The 18,243-nt window shown below is 37.5% G+C and overlaps 1 protein-coding gene across 26 annotated transcripts in view; it reads right to left on the minus strand.

Moving 5' to 3' along the window:
* The window catches only part of TENM3 (teneurin transmembrane protein 3), a 1,293,899-nt gene that overhangs the window by 55,825 nt on the left and 1,219,831 nt on the right, over nucleotides 1-18,243 (minus strand). For 16 of the 26 annotated variants that reach the window (XM_088163549.1, XM_088163548.1, XM_088163550.1 and 13 more), the window contains 4 exons: nucleotides 10,911-10,937; nucleotides 9,351-9,371; nucleotides 8,295-8,441; nucleotides 492-708 (listed from right to left, as the gene is read on the minus strand). In XM_088163549.1, coding sequence (XP_088019675.1) covers nucleotides 492-708; nucleotides 8,295-8,441; nucleotides 9,351-9,371; nucleotides 10,911-10,937 — 412 coding nt within the window. The remainder of the gene's footprint in view (nucleotides 1-491; nucleotides 709-8,294; nucleotides 8,442-9,350; nucleotides 9,372-10,910; nucleotides 10,938-18,243) is intronic. The other 10 variants (XM_088163567.1, XM_088163566.1, XM_088163563.1 and 7 more) reach the window with 3 other exon arrangements.

An 18,243-nucleotide genomic window follows, 5' to 3' on the forward strand; every position in this document is an offset into this window, starting at 1 on the left:
ATCCCAGACACCTGCTTCCTGTTACTGGCTTATTTTCAGGTCATTACTGCTTCATAGAGCACCAGTCAAATAGTTTATGCAATTATACTGTCATGCACTTAACGGTTCTATTACATTAATTCATAATTTGTATTATTTAGTGAGCTCAGTTTAAAAAGTGCAGCTTTGCTTTTCCTTCTGAAGTGTTTTCATTGCTTTGATATATTTCCAACTGTGCTAGCCCAAATCAACTGGTTAAATAAAGATTTATTTAATCATTAATGAAGTGCCCTGTTAGAATACAGATACTAAGCATGGCAAGTACCTTCTGTAACCTAGTGGCACTGGTAAATTGAATTCTGCAGGAAACGAGACAAAACAAGCAATTTGATATATTAAGAGAAAAGGTCTTTGCTCAAAATCCACACCAGAAATTCGCAGTCATAGTGGATCTTCTCCTCACACTCTCCAGTGTCTGTTGTGTTCCTGAGTACAGGAGGAGTGACGCTCACCTCTTGTTAAAGGGGCTTTCCCCAGGTATGACATGGGTGCTGTCTGCCCTGATGAGGAAACTGATCCGGTCATAAAACGCTTTGGCAGCTTGCTGAGATGGCGACTGCTGGCTTTGGCTGATGATGTCTTGGGGATCAGGCAGGCCACGACAGTAAGGCTGGTTTTGGCAAGAACTCTGCAAACAGCAGTCAGGATCCATACAGTCAACTAGCCCATCTGTTGGCAGAAAGTCACACAAATGAACAAACTCTTCCTCCTGCCCCTGTGCATGGGAATGAGCCAGCCAGCAGGGAGATGAAAAGAATTATGTCGCATGACAGAATACTCATAATTAAGATTTTAATGAAATAACTTTCAATTAAAGAAAGAGAGCTTGTTTCTACTGAGTTCTTAAACTCTCATGGAAATCCATGCAGGCTGAATATAATCAGTATCATGTAAAAATAAACCTATTTATTCAAAGCTTTTCTAAAAACATGTTGAACAAACCAGAAAATGTAGGCACTCAGGCTCTGCATACACTGTTAACTTATAAATATTAAACATTTTAGGTGGGCCTAATTAGCGTTTATGTGGGGATATTTGACTTGCTAGAGAAAAGAAACAAGTAACTCCCACTCTGCTGTTTTCCTCAAGTTTTTTTAGCAATATCTATGCTGCAAGTAGCTTTAAATATTTCGCAACATGTATCAAGGTGGATTCCTTTATACCTTGGCAGAAAGATTTTGTTGCTAGTGGCAAGGCAATTTCCACAAGTTTTTTACATGAAAATGTATGAGAACAAAATCTGTATTTAACATTTAGATTTTATTCTGAATAAACTGATGGGAAATGCTGGCCAGTATAAACAAGATTTAAACACATAGGTGCTTTTATGCTTATGTGCTGAAATATTCCCATATGTGGAACATTAGATCTGTCACATCACTGGAAATCCAATTTGATCAAAGATTAAAATCAAGATCAAATTGATAACTGCTAATTTGCTGTAAGCAAAGTCATAAGGAAAACGAGCCTGGAAATGTCAGTTACAGAAAATTTCTAGATGAACGTAATCTGGTATCACAGAGCTGATAATTGTTTCCCCAAAAGAACAGCAAGACTGAAATAGCTCAAACATTTTATTATTCCATTTAGATTAGAGAGGGAGCTTGCTTGCTGCACTGAACTAAAAAACATACCAAAGCAGCACTCGGAGGAAACCCATGACTGCTTGTCTCACAAAAGAATATGCCTTTAGAGTAGAACTTCTTTCTGAAGGGAAAAATACCATCCATTTTTGTTCAATCATATGTTGAAAGAGTATAAGTAAACAGAGATCTTCTAAAGGTATTCTTCTAAGTATTGCTGTGCTATGTGGATCAGTTAGAGGACTGGCAAAATAGTAAAGGAGTGGGATTTCTGTTCTTTTGCACATCTAAAATGCTTATTTAACTTGCCTGACTTTGAAATCAATTCAGGGAAAATAGAAGGGCTGAAAAAAGCATCATTAAGTATATCAAAGTTTAAACTTTTTTAAGAGACAAGAAAGAACATTGATTTTTCCTGGGATGAGCATATGCCAGAGGGTCACATTGCCATTCAGATAGACACTGACAGGCTGGAAAAATGGGCTGACAGGAACCACATGAAGTCTCCACAATGAGAAGTGCAAAGTCTTGCACATGGGGAAGAACAACCTCCTGCACCAGAACATACCTTTGTGGAGAAGACCTTGGGAGTCCTGATGGACACAAAAGTAACATGAGCCAGCAACACGCCCTTGCAGCAAACAGAGTGCCAACACCACGCTGGGCTGCATTAGGAGCACACAGCTCTGTGTGCAGGCTTGGCTTTCTTGTTCAAGAGACATGAACATACTAGAGAAAGCTCAGTGAAGGGTCATGAAGACTGTTAAGGGCTTGACACACCTCTCCTACATGGAAAGGCTGAGGGAGTTGAGAGCCTGGAAAAGAGAAAGCTCAGGGGGAGATTTCATATGTGTGTACAGATACCGGATGGGAGGGTGTAAAAAAGTCACCTTCCAGTGGTGCCCAGCAAGAGGAAAGAGGCAATGGGCACAGACTGGAACACAATTTGGTCTAAACAGCAGAAAAACGTTTTTTACTGTTAAAGTGGCTGGATACTGCAAAAAGTTGCGAAGTCTTTATCCTTGGAGACATTCAAAACCCAGCTGGGTACGTACCTGAGCAACAGGCTCTAGCTAATCTGGCTTTGAGCAGGGGGTGGGACTGGATGGTTTCCAGAGACCTTTCCAACCTCAAATAAGCTGCAACTCTTACGATTTTCTAGTTGCATTCTTGTAAAATATGAAATCCTTTCCTAGCTGAAATACTGACCTCCCTTGTTGGTTTTAACTCCAGAAGCCTGGATCAGTGTCAAAGCTGGGGGTACTGATGGCTAAAAGAATATTTTTGGGGTTTTATTTATCTGAATGGTCCCCCACGCAATATCTGGTGCAGTTGCCAAAGAAATGCTCAAATTTCTCCATTCATCTTTGTTAGTTTATAAAAAGCAAATGTACATCTGGAGTATAGTCTGCAGGTCATAAAACTGCATGAGATTGACACCTTCTGAACTAATCAGCTGGAAATGCATTTTTACAAGCCTCTCCACTAACATCAATCAGAGAAAGAATCTCATTTTCACCAGCCAAGATACAGGGATATGCTGTTTGTTATTTTCCTGTGGAGTTTATCAGTAACTTGCCTAGGCGAGTGACGGATGGTTATGAATCTGGCTCCTTATAACTTGAGAAAACATTTTTCATTCTTTCTCTGTACTTATGTGGCTAGAGCTATCTAGTACCACTAAGTCAAGTACTCTTTTGCACTGTGTGAAGCAGAGTAAAATTTCCTTTCTGAAATGGCTCTGCAAAATTATTGATGGATTTTGTTTAGCCTGAAAAATATGAGGCTTAGCTCAACAGTGCCTTGTCAGTTATATCACTCAAATATGACAGTGAAATTATAAAGAAAATAGGAACTCCTACAGGCAGCTGGACAGTCATTATCAGTCTCAGAAGGCTATTTATATTTTCTTGTTCTAGATATAAGTGGTTCTATATACAAAAGATGTAATGACTACATTATTGTTTTCTCCCTCAAAAGCTAAAATCTAGCTGTAAAAATCTTGACTAATGTTACTTTTTCCTTTGTTGCAAAATGCACTGAATTGCAGTGGAGCATGGACTGCTGATAAAAGTGCTTATTTGGAGAGATTCATAACATCATCAAAACTGCTCTTGTGAGACCCCACCTGGAGTCCCCATCCAGCTCCGGGGTCTCCAGTGTAAGAAGGAAATGGACCTGTTAAAGTGAGTCCAGAGGAGGCCAGGAAGATGACAGGGGACTGGACTCAGTCCAGAGATGACTGGACTTTTCCTATGATGACAGTCTGAGCAAATTGGGGCTCAGCCTGGAGAAGACAAAGCTCCAAAGAGACCTTGTAGCATCCTCCAAGTACCAGAAGAGGGCCTTGCAAGACCTGGAGAGGGACTTTCAACAAGGGCAGATGATGATGGGACAAGGATGAATGGTTTTAAACTGAACGAGGGCAGGTTTAGACTAGATACAAGGAAGAAATTGTTTACTGTGAGGGAGGTGAGGCACTGAACAGGTTGCCCAGAGAAGTTGTGGATTCACCATCCCTGGGAGTATTTAACAGCAAGTTGGATGGTGTTTTGAGCAACCTGTTGTAGTGGAAAGCATCCTTGTTCATGGCAGGGGGATCAGAACTAGATGATCTTTAAGGTCACTTTCAACCCAACCCGATCTTTCTTTTCTCCAGGCTCTCTTTATGTGATTAAATGAGAGAAGTCAAGACAGAGGATTCCCACAATGCATGTCTAAAAAATAAGATGAATCAGTGGGACTGTTTGCATTTGAACTGAATAGAACTGCTGGAAGGAAGAAAAATAGAGGGACAAAGTAAATCCTAGGCAAAAGATCTGCCAAGTGTCAAGGGGATATGATAGCCAAAGACCTAGATAAATCCCATTCTTGGTAAATAAGTTAATTATATATTTAGGGAACAAAAATCTCCATAGAGTGAAATTCGGTGCCTACATAGAAAGAATACAGTTTTGGAACTATGGCCATACCACCAGGGCAGTTTTGGTGACTGGCAAACTAAGGCAAGAGATGGGAAAGGAAAGAAAACTATATAAACAAATCTCAGTTATACTTTCATACCTTAATTTTGCAACAGGCTATAATGAATGGACTCAATCAGACATCAAAATGTCTGCTTATAGGAACAGCTGGTCAGAAAAGCCAGAAAAGCACAAAAACTCCTTGATTTATTCCTAAACTGTGTGCAAAGACCTTGCTCAATGTTACCATTACAGAATCTCTACAAGCGTACCTATAGTATACTGAAATTCAGCTTTACTGTTGAATGAAGAAGCCTAAAATATTAAATGTGGGGCTCCCAATGAGTTCTCACTCCAGAAAGAAATCCTGGAGTCACTGTGGATAAATTTCATGATGTATATGAACCCAGCATTCACCAGCTACCATAGATTCCATCAAAAAGCTGAAGAATAATGGGAAGTGTCAGAGCACAAGCCAGAGAACGTGAGTATGCCACTGTATCACTCCTAGTTCAAGTAGATACTTCCTGAGATTTCCTTAGCTTGGGTTATCTTTGCACTTAGCAACTCTTCTGATACTCGAAACACTCTGTGGCACTAATTCCTCACTTTAATTAGCAACCTGTTAGCTTACAAAAGAAAATATAAGTTCACATCTATCTTATTAAAATGTTTTGCTAAGCAACAGCTATTAGCCACTATCAGAGAAGAGGCCCTGGTTTAGACAATGTTTAGGCTGAATTTGAACTATCCTGTGACATTTGCCAGGAACAGGCTGTCCTAGACTATGCAAGTAATTAAAAAAATACAGTAGTGCTAAGTATGCTTTGCTTTATTACAGTATTTATTTTCATTTCAGCAAAGAAAGAATATTAATGATCCCTTAAATCTTGCTCATGGAAAACTGTAACTAGTCTAAATAATTGGATAGGAGCTAATATAAAGCAAACTTAACTAAGGAATCTGTTCAATAAGGACCCATCTAAACTAAAGAGTAAACTCTTCCTGTTTCTTATTCTTCCTACAGCGATAACAAAGCATGGCCCACTTTGTTCATGTATAATAGTGACACTTTTTTTCCCCAAGAAATTAGGCTTATTCCACCCACAGACAGCTCTGAGTTCCCTCTCCTCACAAAGTCATTAGAAATTTAATTCAGATTAAGATCTGCTTGATGCATACACTTTCCTTGTGGGCTGCTAAAATGTAAAGAAAAATCCAGTCAAACACAGGGGAAAATAAAGAGAGCCTTAATGAGAATGGAAATGATTTCCAAGGCTCTGAAAAATCTGTATTAAAAAGAAGATAAGCAATAATCATCCCATCATATGTCAATAGTATCTAGAAGGAAAAATACTCAGGTATGCCTTGCTGTCATTAGGATTTCCTATGGAGAATATTCCCATAGGGATTGTTAGGATACTTATGTTCACAGAGTTTGAATAATCAGTCCCAGAAAAAGCTAAGAATCAAAGGAACAGCAGACACTTTTATTAAAGAACAGTGCTCATATTAATATATGAAATATATTCTACCCAGTGTAGCATAAACACCACATAAACACTAAAAGCATAAACACTAACCACAGCATATAAACAGACAATAACTGAGATAACTTTAATTATATAACCACTGAGCCTAGTGAGATGTAGATCACACTACCAGCAGTCATACTATAAATTCAGCACAAGTGCTCAGATAACCTAATCTCCAACAATAAACAAATATAGCAGAAGAACACTTGTGCCATTCCCTGTAGCTGTCAGAAATTTTAATGGCTTGCTTGGAGATTAGTGGATTGATGGCAAGAAAGGGAAGTAATACTTCTTCTCTTTCCAGGTAGCTTAAAATGGAGACTTTCTTTTCCTAGTTTTGTTAGGTATACTTCCATTTTAAATTTGATTTGTTAAATTTTAACCCTTCTCCTCAGCCACAGTCAAAGACTGAAGTGAATATGCACTGTACTGAAGCATATAAATTAAAAAAAGAGAAATGCTATTGAAAAACAGCATTATACAGGCCAATCACAGCAAAACATATGCTTGTCCAACCCCTTCCTCTTGCATAGCTACATAATGATGACCATAAAGACAATATGAAAAAAAGAAATGAGAGGGAGAAAAAAGCAACAAAATATCAGCATTAACTATTTTTCCCCCAAATCATTCTTTCTTCTTTAAGTCACCCTATTAGATTGTTCTGCTCCAATTCCTTGTTCCTTTTCCCCAGAAAGAGCTATTATTGTTCTCGGTCTGAAGAAACAACTTCTTTTCTCTTGTTCCGTTTACATGCATTCCTGTTTACCTTGCTCTTTTTCCTGCTACTGCTCCATTACCTGCTCCTGACTCTTGCTGTCGTATGTCACATCCTTATGTGATCTTTAACATCTACTGAATCTGTTTTAGTCTACTATTGCACTATTAATGTATTTTCCCTTTCCACTCCCCAACATAATCTAGTTTTTTTCTCCAAGCTGTTTATGCTTCCACCTAGTTTCTTCTCCTCCTCGCTTTGTCTCTCTTCATGTTTGCACGTTTCGCTTTTTTTCCTGATTTTGTAATACCTTGGCCGACGTGAACTTAATTCCCCAAACAAGCACGTTTCTGCTGGAATCTGGGTCAGACTTTTTAGGCCCCTAAGTATGGAAAATTGCCTCAAAATGTATAATATGTAATGGAGAAGGATGGCAAGACAAATGATGATACAGTAATAAACAGGAACTCAGTTTTAACCGTGTTACTTATTTTCCTCAGGAAGTAAATGCTGCTGTTATTTATAGTTTGTGATATCTAAGATCCCAGGTGCAGTAGGGATATGAGAGCAGAGTCAACCAGCAGTTGCAGAGGAAAGACACATTCTAGAATGGGAAGACAAAGCCCCAGACGACTTTATCATCATCCAGAGGCCCTAATGGAGTTTTTATCTCTTCTCTGAATCTGAAGGTGTTAAGCAAAAAGAATTGATGAGAGAAGGGGAAGAAAGACAGACAATAAAAGCATTATGCTGATCTAATTTTGGACTGCATTCACATTTAATCTTGTTTTTTTTTTCCTTAATGTGATTCTGGAATCATACTAAGTCACAGCCCCTCTAACTTTCCTAGACTACAACAATAACCATACATTGATTCCTTAGGTTAGCAGTCCTGCCTGCATCTCGCTGCAGATTGTTACCTGTCACCTGAATGACAGACTGTGGAAAAAAAAAAAAAAGAAAAGACTACTGGGAGCATCCTGTCAGTTATGTGAGCATTCAAATGATATAGAGAGATAAGATCTCTGTAGGTTGGGCAATCAATTGTTTCCAGCAATTGCATCATAGTTCAAAATGTGAGCTCCCAGTTCGGCCTATTTTCTTGGGACAATTTCCTTGTGAGGTCACTGAAATTTTGAACTCCTTCCTTTTTTTCCTCTCTACAACAGTTCACTGAGTTGAAACGATGATTTTTTCCATTATAAAAGAACACTGCAGGGAAACAAAGGTGACACCCATCTTTTTCTAAATACATATCTCACCTGTCACATGCAGCTTGTAAGGCTTTGCTGGTATGCCATAAAGAAGCACTGAAGACCATGGCATATCCTTACAGACGTAAGAGAGAGTCAAATGTGTGCATGGTTCTCATGGCAGTATTTAATCATCTGACTGAAAATTCTCTGTTTCTCAACGTGTTCTCCCCAGAGCTAGAGATCCAGTTGGTATCTCTTACCTCCTTCGTTGTCCTTACTGTCAGTGCAGAGAGTTTCCATGGCTACATCACAACCTGCTCCCCTCCATCCTGGCTGGCAAACACAGTGCCAGCCATTTTGGTCCAGTGTGCATCTCCCATTGCTGTTACACAAACCAGGGCAGCCCTCTGTTGAAACAGACAAAAAAAAGCACAAGTGATTTAAATATTGTAATATTATAAAAAGAAAAAAAAATACAAACAAGGGACACTTATTGGGAACAGGCCTTAAGAACAGCACAAATACTGTAATTGCACATGGAGTGGAACAGCAACATTACCTGGGGAACATAATTCTTAACAAAGTGGCATCTTTGATTGGCCTGACACTTGAGACACCACTTACCTGTACAGGCAGGAAATAAATGCACCAATCCTCTAAATACCTGCAGGCCAGACAAAATTAAGTTTGGTTTTTTAAATTTTTTTTCAAAGTAACAAGAGATGAGTGCATAGTGCAAATCCAGCTGTGTAAAATGATACATTTTTCTGTGCTCATAGAATAGATCATTATTTGCTCTATGCAATTGATTAATTACTGGCAGAAATGATTAAACTCCCTGTTACTATGAACAAATCCCTCCAAATTCTTAAGCAGGAAAATGAGTATGATTTTAGGCAAGTAATAAAAGAGAAGGTTAACTTTATCTGGTCTCAGAGTTGCCGTGTATTCATGTGAAATTACAGTGCGTTAAATAGTTGCACAAAGTATAGGCCAGTTTTAATGACTATACTTTATGCCAAAAATACATTCCTTTTCACAGAATAAGCAAAGCCCAGGAATAGTGAAGCAGCTTAGCATCTATTCTAACAAACATTAGGATTCAGGCTGCATACGGATGGGACAGGACCAACAGGATTTCCAACTTAATGTAATAGCTGTGCATATTTGATTACTTAGGACGGACAAAATGAAATACCATAAGGACCACAATAAACATTGATAGACTGAACAAAAACACGGTAGTGACGTGCTTCAAGACAGATAGCAGAGAGTGATTTTTTGTGACAATCTCCCTAAGGCTTTTGTGCTGTTACCTTTATATCCTATCTTGTCTGCTTTTATGGCCAAGGAGGGAAAATTTGGGAAACAATTAACATAATTTAATATATCCAAAATCGATAATTGTTTTCAGTCTAACATTGCATCAAAAAAAACAGTATCTGTCACTTCCTAGTGATGAAATCTGGCATGCAGCCAACATGATCTGTATGAGGATGACAACGCTATAAATATGTAGATTTTGGTGTTCCTTATCTATGACTATGACAAGACACTGACAGAAGCAAGTACAGATATGGCACTAACTATCTTATGAGAAGGTGGCTAGAAATCAGATATTTCTGGACACAACAATTTTCTGTAAACTTCCATCCAAAAACCCTAAGTAACTGGGTACACAATTCTTCACTTTTTAGAACACTTATCTTTGTCAACTAACCTTCTTTTGGTCAAGCTTAGAGTGGTTTTTCAGAAGTAAGTTGCTTTTCTCTTTAAAAGAATTTTGAATTTACTGACTCCTTTAAACATTGTAGCTCCAAATTACAAACATACAGAAAAAAGTTATAAAGGGTGCTTAACTCTTGTCAAATCACTCTTAGAATGCAGAGAATCAGGAAAACCTCTTGTGAGGAAGGAAGGGAATGCTACAGTTATGGATGTTGTGAAATTAGTCTTGCTACTTTTATTCTTTCAGACTGCAGCTGCTAATAGTATTTGTTGATGTACTGAGATCTATCTTTTTCTTAGTATTTCTTCTATTTGACTTATGGAAGACTTACATATATAACTGCAATACTGACAAAGCAATTTAGGAGTCAACTGGGTACACTCAAGACTTATTGTGTGAAAGCCTGGATATTGCCATCAATATCGCCATCTTCTAATGAAAAAACACAAGGAATAGAGGAATATACTCAGGGAAAGAGGGGTAGGAATATTTTAAACATTTTTCTCAATCAGTTTTTCACCATAACTGAAGATACAAGAGTTTTTGCTGTTTCATGTTAGGCTTTTGCATCCTTGAACCTCTTAATTGAAAATGTTGCATAGACTATAAAAGATTTTTCTGGTCTCATACAAGACACAAGCAATAATTTCCTATAGATTTTCTACATTCAGATAATCAAAAGTTTAAAAGCCTCGGGAATTCTACTGCTGTGTCAGTATATAAACACACACATCTCTATAATTAATCTGTTCATTAGAACTAATGACATTGATTCTGTGACAAGAGTATCACTTTGCTCGTTTCCTTAATATTTAGGGTTATGTAGGTAGAGGTCCAATGACAAAACTAACAAAAAAAGTTCCAAACAGCAAATGAATACTATCTTCAGTTATTGGTTCAATTAAATCTAATACATGTATACAGTTTGTACATAAATCTGTAATTACTGAGAAACCATGATTACCATATAACAGAAGCAAAATTTTGAGATGAATTGAAAGCCTTATGAGTTATATTTATAATTCATGGAATGTATGTAAGAGAAAATTCTTTTGCCCAGACTAGTATGTTTTTAACTATATATTAATATTAAAAAAACCAAACAACCATGTAGATAAAGGCATGTCAAAGAGCAAATATACAGTACCTTTCACTATCTTATCCAAATAGTGAGCTTGAGAATTAAAAAGAAAAAAAAGAACAGACAGACATTTCAGAAGTGTCACATGAAACAAGAACTGTTCAGAATTCACATGCAAATCAAGCAGGTGCACCTGACATGAGAGGTCTTACATTACAAAATGAAAATGTATTTCAAGGCTTTTAAAAATTCAAGAAATTCTCTTTTCAGCCAACATCGTCATGAATCAATGAAACTGTTTTAGAATGCAGGCCTGCAGAAGCAAAAGGGAAGCTACATTTCTGGGACTACATTTTCTTCTGACTTCTCTTCACATGCTTTGATTTTTTTATATAACAAAAATATAATCAAAGCTAGTTTAAAAACTCAATTTTCAACACAACGTAAGAGCAATTCCTTAGCTTATGAGCTTTAAAACACTAACCACGTGGGAAGATTTTTGATTTGCAGGTCACTCATGACTCTGACAGCATAACCAGCACACTATCTTAATTCTCAATGGATTAACAGGATTTTTAGGAATATTTTTTTCTTCTGCTTCAATTCAGTCACGGTTATTCTTCTGAGCACACAAACCAAGTATGTAAAGCAAGCTGTATTGTAAATATGGGGTGGAGGAGGGCATAGTGGGGTTAGTAGAGTGATGATCCATTTCATTTTGAAAAGCAGGTGAAAATTAAACTTAGGCTTTAGGGGTATAAAAATAAATAACATTATATGTACAAGAATAGCAAGACTTCTTTTTGTAAGTTATGACACTTAAGATTTCACAAAAGATTTGAGGAGGCAGATGGATGAATGACATACAGAGCATAAGATGGATTTCAAGCAGCAGGGCCTACTTTTAATACATGAGACACAGCACAGATGGGTAACATATTCCCTCCTTCCTTTCAGGAAACAGACATCAACTGCAGTTGTATGAAAGGGGTTAATGTCATATAGAAAAGCCACCAGGTCCATTGCAGGCTACCAAAGCCATCCACCCATGCCCAAGGAGAGGGGAGACTACAGACCACTGCAGTGGGGACATGCCAAGCTGAGCTGGGAATGCTGGATTCAATGCCCTGGTTTTGCTGGGAACAAGGTCTCTCAACACAGCCCTCACAGCCTCTCTTTCTTTTAAAATTTGACTTTCCTAAATCCCTGATGGCTGAAGGTCCCTGTCTGGCAAGTTCCCTGTCATTGCTAGGATCCTGTTGGATGAGTACCAAAGGCCTTTCCAGCTATAGCCTTTCCTCCAGTTTGGATGAACAGAAAAAAAGCTGCTCTGGACTCCAAGGAGGGAGGTGATATATATATATCAGGAGGCACAGTCACTGCTACAACTAAGAGGAGGAAATTTTCTAGTTCCTTTTTCTTGAAGAAAGTGTCAGATGTCCACTACACAGCTTTATTTTGTTTTTCCCCTAGAATGGTAAGGTTAATGCAAGACATAGTACAATGAAAACATCAATTACAGAACATTTAGATCAGCAGCAACAAACTAGGCAGCTTTTCACATTAACCACAAACAAAAAAGAAAAATGATACAGCTACATTTCAGGGTGGATCAAATTCTTCTCTTACTCATCCAATATAACTCCCCTTGCTCCTACACAGCTTAAAACATGGTGTAGTATGTGTGGAAAAAAAAATCAAGCTTTATTCCATAAAATTAAAGCAATCAGGTCTGTCTGGGGAATTCATCTATCCACCAGTAAAACATTAAATGCCTCTACAAGTTAAGGATAGGTAACAGAACATTAATAAAACCTCCTAGGCAACTGAAAACAGTCCCTGCAATCCCAAGTCCCCCCACACTATTTATTTTCAGAATTGTTAATTTATTAATTTTCAGAATCCAATCTTCATTTAAAAAAACCCAAACAAACAACAACAAAACAACAAAAACCAACAAAAACCCCTCCCAAACACAAGAGTGATTAAGAAAATGCTTTTTTCTTGTAAGATTTTTTTTATCCAGCAGTCTTATAAGAAGTCAGCTCCAAACCACAAAACTCTAATGCTCAGAAAATAAGTTCTACCTTCCAGCATCCTTTTATGCACAGTCAATTGACATTAGGGACAACATTAGAAACTATTCTGGTTAACATGCAGCATTGTAGAAAAACCACAAAGCAGAAAATGAATGACCAAAAGCTGTATAACTTTGTGGTGTAAGTTAACCAGCCATGCTGTCTTCCTTATCTTCACAGCACCACAACTGAAATAGGAATGAACCTGTGTAGAAATACAAAATACAAGCCTTTCCCCCACTCTGTATAGAGAATTCCAGGTGAGATTTGGAGCACTTCAGTAGGATGGAGCATCTCAGCAGATATTTACACATCTGGCACATAAACGTTATCTTATGTCCTTAAAAAGTCCAATTACAGACCAGCCAATATACCTACAAGAGTTTCCTTGCAGTGTTTAAGACTGTGCCATTTAAAATCTCGCTATTATATCCAGGAGTAGAAGGACTTCATATAACTCCAAGTGGAAAAAAGAAGAACAAAAATGAAGATATACTTGTACATTTTCTAGGCTACTCAAAGCCCAAGAAAATCTAAGTGGCATTCAAAATTCATACAAAATAAAATAGAAATGATGCCATCAATCTGTGTGGGTATTTATATAAATATGTGGCAGATAAACAATTTTACAAAGAAACAGTAACAGTCAGGCAAATTCACACTTAACACAGCATATTTCTTAACCAGTCAGAACCCTGACTTAAAAAAAAAAATTAAATGTCTCCCATTAGTTTCCTATCAGAGATGTAAGTCAGTGTCTTCCTTATTCATATATTACTTCCTCCAGGTACGACAGAATAGCCTAGAATAAAAGTACGTATTAAATCCATTTATTCCAATCAGCTCCCATTTAAATCAGCATGAGTCACATACCCATTGATTTGATGTTCCTTAATTGGTCCTTATAACACTGCTTTATTCTGATTATTCTGTCATATGGGATTACAATGGTGACATGCTTCTAAATGCTGTATAGTGAATTTATATCTCTATTAGTTTAAATCATTATCCTCCATCAGACATCTTCACCCATCATAATCTTTGTAATCTGTACACTAGACTGTAACGTGCCCCAGGTTTTTGTAATGTATATATAGGCCTGTTACAGTGTGAACTCAATAGCTCAAGAGTCATGAATTACTTTGCTGTAAGAGCAGATTTAACCTCATAACAACACCAGACATGAAACAAAACCGTAAATGAACATGGCCAATGCCATATTGACCCAGATCAGCCTAAATAAAAAATTATTATTTTTAAAGTGTTGTTTTACTTTTGATGCCTTGAAAGTATGAGTCAAATCCTCGCCTCCTCTCCACAAATACAATCAGCTTTCTCCCTTCTTTACTACATTACAGCCTCTTCCTCTAAAAGAAAACAGGAGAAAATAGAACCAAAGGAGGGGGAAGAAAAGAATCAAAGCGGGGAGAAAAGAAAGGAGAGATATAAAGAAATAATTTCAGTATTGGCAACAATGTAGAACACTGTTCTGCTTCTCTGAGAGCAAGCTCTGCTTTGCTCCTTCTCCTCATCTCCCACAACTCCTGATTGCAGTTCTCATTCCCTGGTGAACGACTGCAGAAGTATCTCTGCTGCTCACACAAAATTCATGCTCTCAGATACCCATCCTCTACAGGAACGTGTGAATGGCATAACTTACATCAGTCACATTTATACTTCTACATAACCTTGCACCAAGTGTCCTACAGGGAGAGAGCAGGTTTTTCTTGGAATAAAAACTGACCATCAGCAAACTATGCTATTTTGTTACCATATTGTTTCCCTTAAGCTTTCCACACGTTTATCTGTTTGTTTAGAGGTAGAAAGTTTTAATATCTTCACTCATTTTCATTAATTTTTAGTATTTGTATAAACTTTGTTTACAACCCATATGCCAAAACGCCCTGAACACATTAGAAGAATACCATGTCAGTGGCCATGTCAAGCATCCAAAATTTAGGCAATGATGGGTTTGTGTCTACCTGTACAACCTTTTTCCACTTCTTCCATTGTGAATGTGCAGAGACCACAGGCCTCATTCAGCACTCATTCTCTCTCAAACAACAAACAGCTGATGCCCTAGTAGCAGGCACACTATGCTAACCTAAACAAAGAAGCAACAGCTTTCTTTCAGACTTTCCTATCACCTTCCTCCCTAAGTCACAATTATTTAGCACACTATCTTCATACTACTGGTATGAAGAGAATTCATTCTTACCTCATTTTACCACTAACTAAGGTATAGAAACAACTGAGAAATCCCCATTCACTTGGTTACAAGCACTTATGATGTGATTTTCTGCAATACTTAGAATTATATAGTATTCCATACATGAACCAACATTTTAAGCAACTCACAAATGTGCAAATCTTGTTCCCAGAAGGTGAAGAACAGTCAGAGAGCACTTCTTTAAAGTCTGTATTTGTGAGCAACTAAATACAGAAAATACATGTAAAACAAGGGAGGAATCCAGGTCTTCAAAATCGTCCTTAACCAGTTCATCCTCTGCACCAGACTCTTCTTATGAACATTAGTTTTTACTCCCTGTAAAGCTATGCAGTAGTAGGGGATGAGGCACCCACTTTATCAGTGGTTTCACAGGCACTTGCCACCAGAAGAGAAAACTTACTGCAAGTTTTAGGGAGAATGTAGTTTGTAAACAAGTTTTGGTGCTTGTTTTGGGGCAACTGGTACAAAACTCAGAGCTGAAAGTTGTGGTCTGACTTCTCTAATCTACTCAAGACTCAGTCCACGGTGGTATACTCCTCCTGAGGTGGCTACCAGATCACCCTCATTTCCACCCAGCCACAGTTTAACTGTTTTGACAATTAAACCACCTTTTGAACATAAAATGCCAATAACCCTAGTAATATTTAAACCCAGCATTTTTTGTCCTACCCACAGCAGACTTAGGGAATACCATAATGATTCCTTTAGGGAACTGCTCTCCCTCCCAAAGAATGACTAAAAAAAGCATCCATATGCAAATTCTGAGGAGCTCTGTGCCTCTACCAAAAAACTTACAGAAGTCCAGAATTCACAAAATTTTAAAGCTACTGTTAAAGCTAGCCTGTCTTCAGAAAGGTTTGCTCATGTCAAATTCAGCATCTCCTACAGTGTTGTCTGCCTGGTAAACTGCTTCCTAACTTGAATTTGTGCAGCCGATTATTCTTGAGCACAGAAGCCAGCATTTGTTGAATTGCACCTTATTTTTCTGCATAGTCTGTGCTATTTGTTAAAGTAATTTTAAATTCTTGTCCTGTCTTCCAAAGTGCTTGGGGGCAGCAGGCTTTGGTATCATTTGCAAATGTAATTCTTTCTATTCATCACTGAACAGTACTGAAAGCACATGTTCTTCCACTGTAAGCAGCCCATAGTCGTCATCCATTCTCTGAGTTTGTAAGAACCTTGTCTTAGACATACCATATGTTCAGAGCATTGCTGCCAATAGAGGAGGATTACAACCACTCTTCCCTTTTGATACTTTTTTACTCCTAAATTTCCCTTTGCCCTCCTTGTAAAGGAGAGCACATGGGTGGATTTATAGTTTCACATAATTTTATTTCTTTTCCTCTTTACACAGGCCAAAACACTGTCGTCATCCTGAACTCATACCTTCATAATCGCTTATGTGTTTTAAATATTTGTAGAGGAACCTGACTTCACTACAATTTATCCTTTGCCAAAATTGCAACTGTTCTTTGCAGCAATCATTTATGGGATTTATATACAAAGGCATATAAGCCCATTATCTTTAGATTTTTTGTTCTGGAGACCATCCCAATTTTACTATAAAGTGAGATTTTGAATCATCATCACTGGAAAGCTACACATGTATTAGAATAAAAGGTTCAATTACTTTTAAGGATGTAGTAGAGATAGGAAATTTGGGACTATTGGTAAGGTCATGAGCAGTGCTGTTTACTATTTAATATTAGTTTAGCTGGAAGAGGATTTAGAAGAAAGGGTGTGTGCCATTAAGGAGTTAAAACTATCCCACCACACGTACAAGCTGAAAAACTTCAGATGCCCATTTGAATCAACAAACTTGTGAAGACCTGCCTCAGATACAGGTAAAAACGTGACACATTAAGAACTGCACGCAAGATAAATTTAGCTTGAAAACACATTAGGGCATAGATCAGGATGGGAAGCATTATTCTTTCCATCTTTCTTCCTGACTGAAAGTATTTATGGAATGTGGTCTGACCAGATTGCAACAATACTGCGCACAAAAGCACTTACTCTCTGGCCAGTTCAGCTCAAATAAGCTTCACAACATGCTTTAAAATTCTTCACATCTCAGAGGATTCTGCTGCTTTCTGAAAATGTGCCTAACTTGAACTTCACATGTGGTCCTCATTTAAATGCAAATTAACCAATTAGCAATTTAAAGTATGCTAACAGTTAATTTGTATTTGAGATACTTGGTCTTGAAATGTATTAAGGCCTGACCAATAACTGACTTTTTTTCACAGTTCCAAAAATGCATGCTCTATCTTAAATTCACCTGGTAATTGTGTATTTTTATGGTTACCAAATGTACAAGTATTTGGCATATTCAAAGCTTGCCTGGGAAATTAACATGCCCTTTAGGGACAGGAAATATAAAGCCCAAATTTGTTCTAAATTTCATGAAATCTAGTTAAACTGTGATTATCAGTCCTCTGTATGCCAAGAAAGTCATCATCACCTCCTTGCAGGCTTTTTTGCATCGAGGGTATATATTTTTGCAAAGCAGTCAGGTGTTTCGAAACTTGGATTCCACTCACAATACTGTGGTGAACTAATTGATATTGGATATAATTAGTTTTGAATATTTGATTGATTTTATCTGATAAAAACTGTTTGAATGTCAAAGGTCATACTTTCATTTCAGATACAATCTAATTTTTGAGATGAAACCTGTATTCAGGTATGATTCCACAAACCCAATACTAAAGAAAAACATAACCTTAGGAATTTTTGATCATTACAGAATATATTCATACAGAAGTAATTATTAAAATTTGAGGGACAAAACATTTCAAAAGAATCTTAAAATTTATGAAAAAATTCCTGTGCATCCATTAGGGTACAATAAATATGTGACACATTAAACTGCTCTGAAATGTGAATACCATCAGGAATTTAAACTTCCAAGAAAAGTGATCCATGGTTGGCAATTAGCATCAACACTGAGATGATAGTGAGCATTGTAATACTGCTTATCTGTGCTGCTAACATGCAAACGTAGAGAAGACAGATCAAGCCCTCAAACTGGTTCCTGACTCACTCTGTCAAGCCCATGTGTCAAAAATGTAGAGTGTAATGATATACA

Source organism: Sturnus vulgaris, chromosome 4 (genome assembly GCF_052056855.1).
Source record: "Sturnus vulgaris isolate bStuVul1 chromosome 4, bStuVul1.hap1, whole genome shotgun sequence".
In the NCBI taxonomy this organism is placed as follows: Eukaryota; Metazoa; Chordata; class Aves; order Passeriformes; family Sturnidae; genus Sturnus; species Sturnus vulgaris.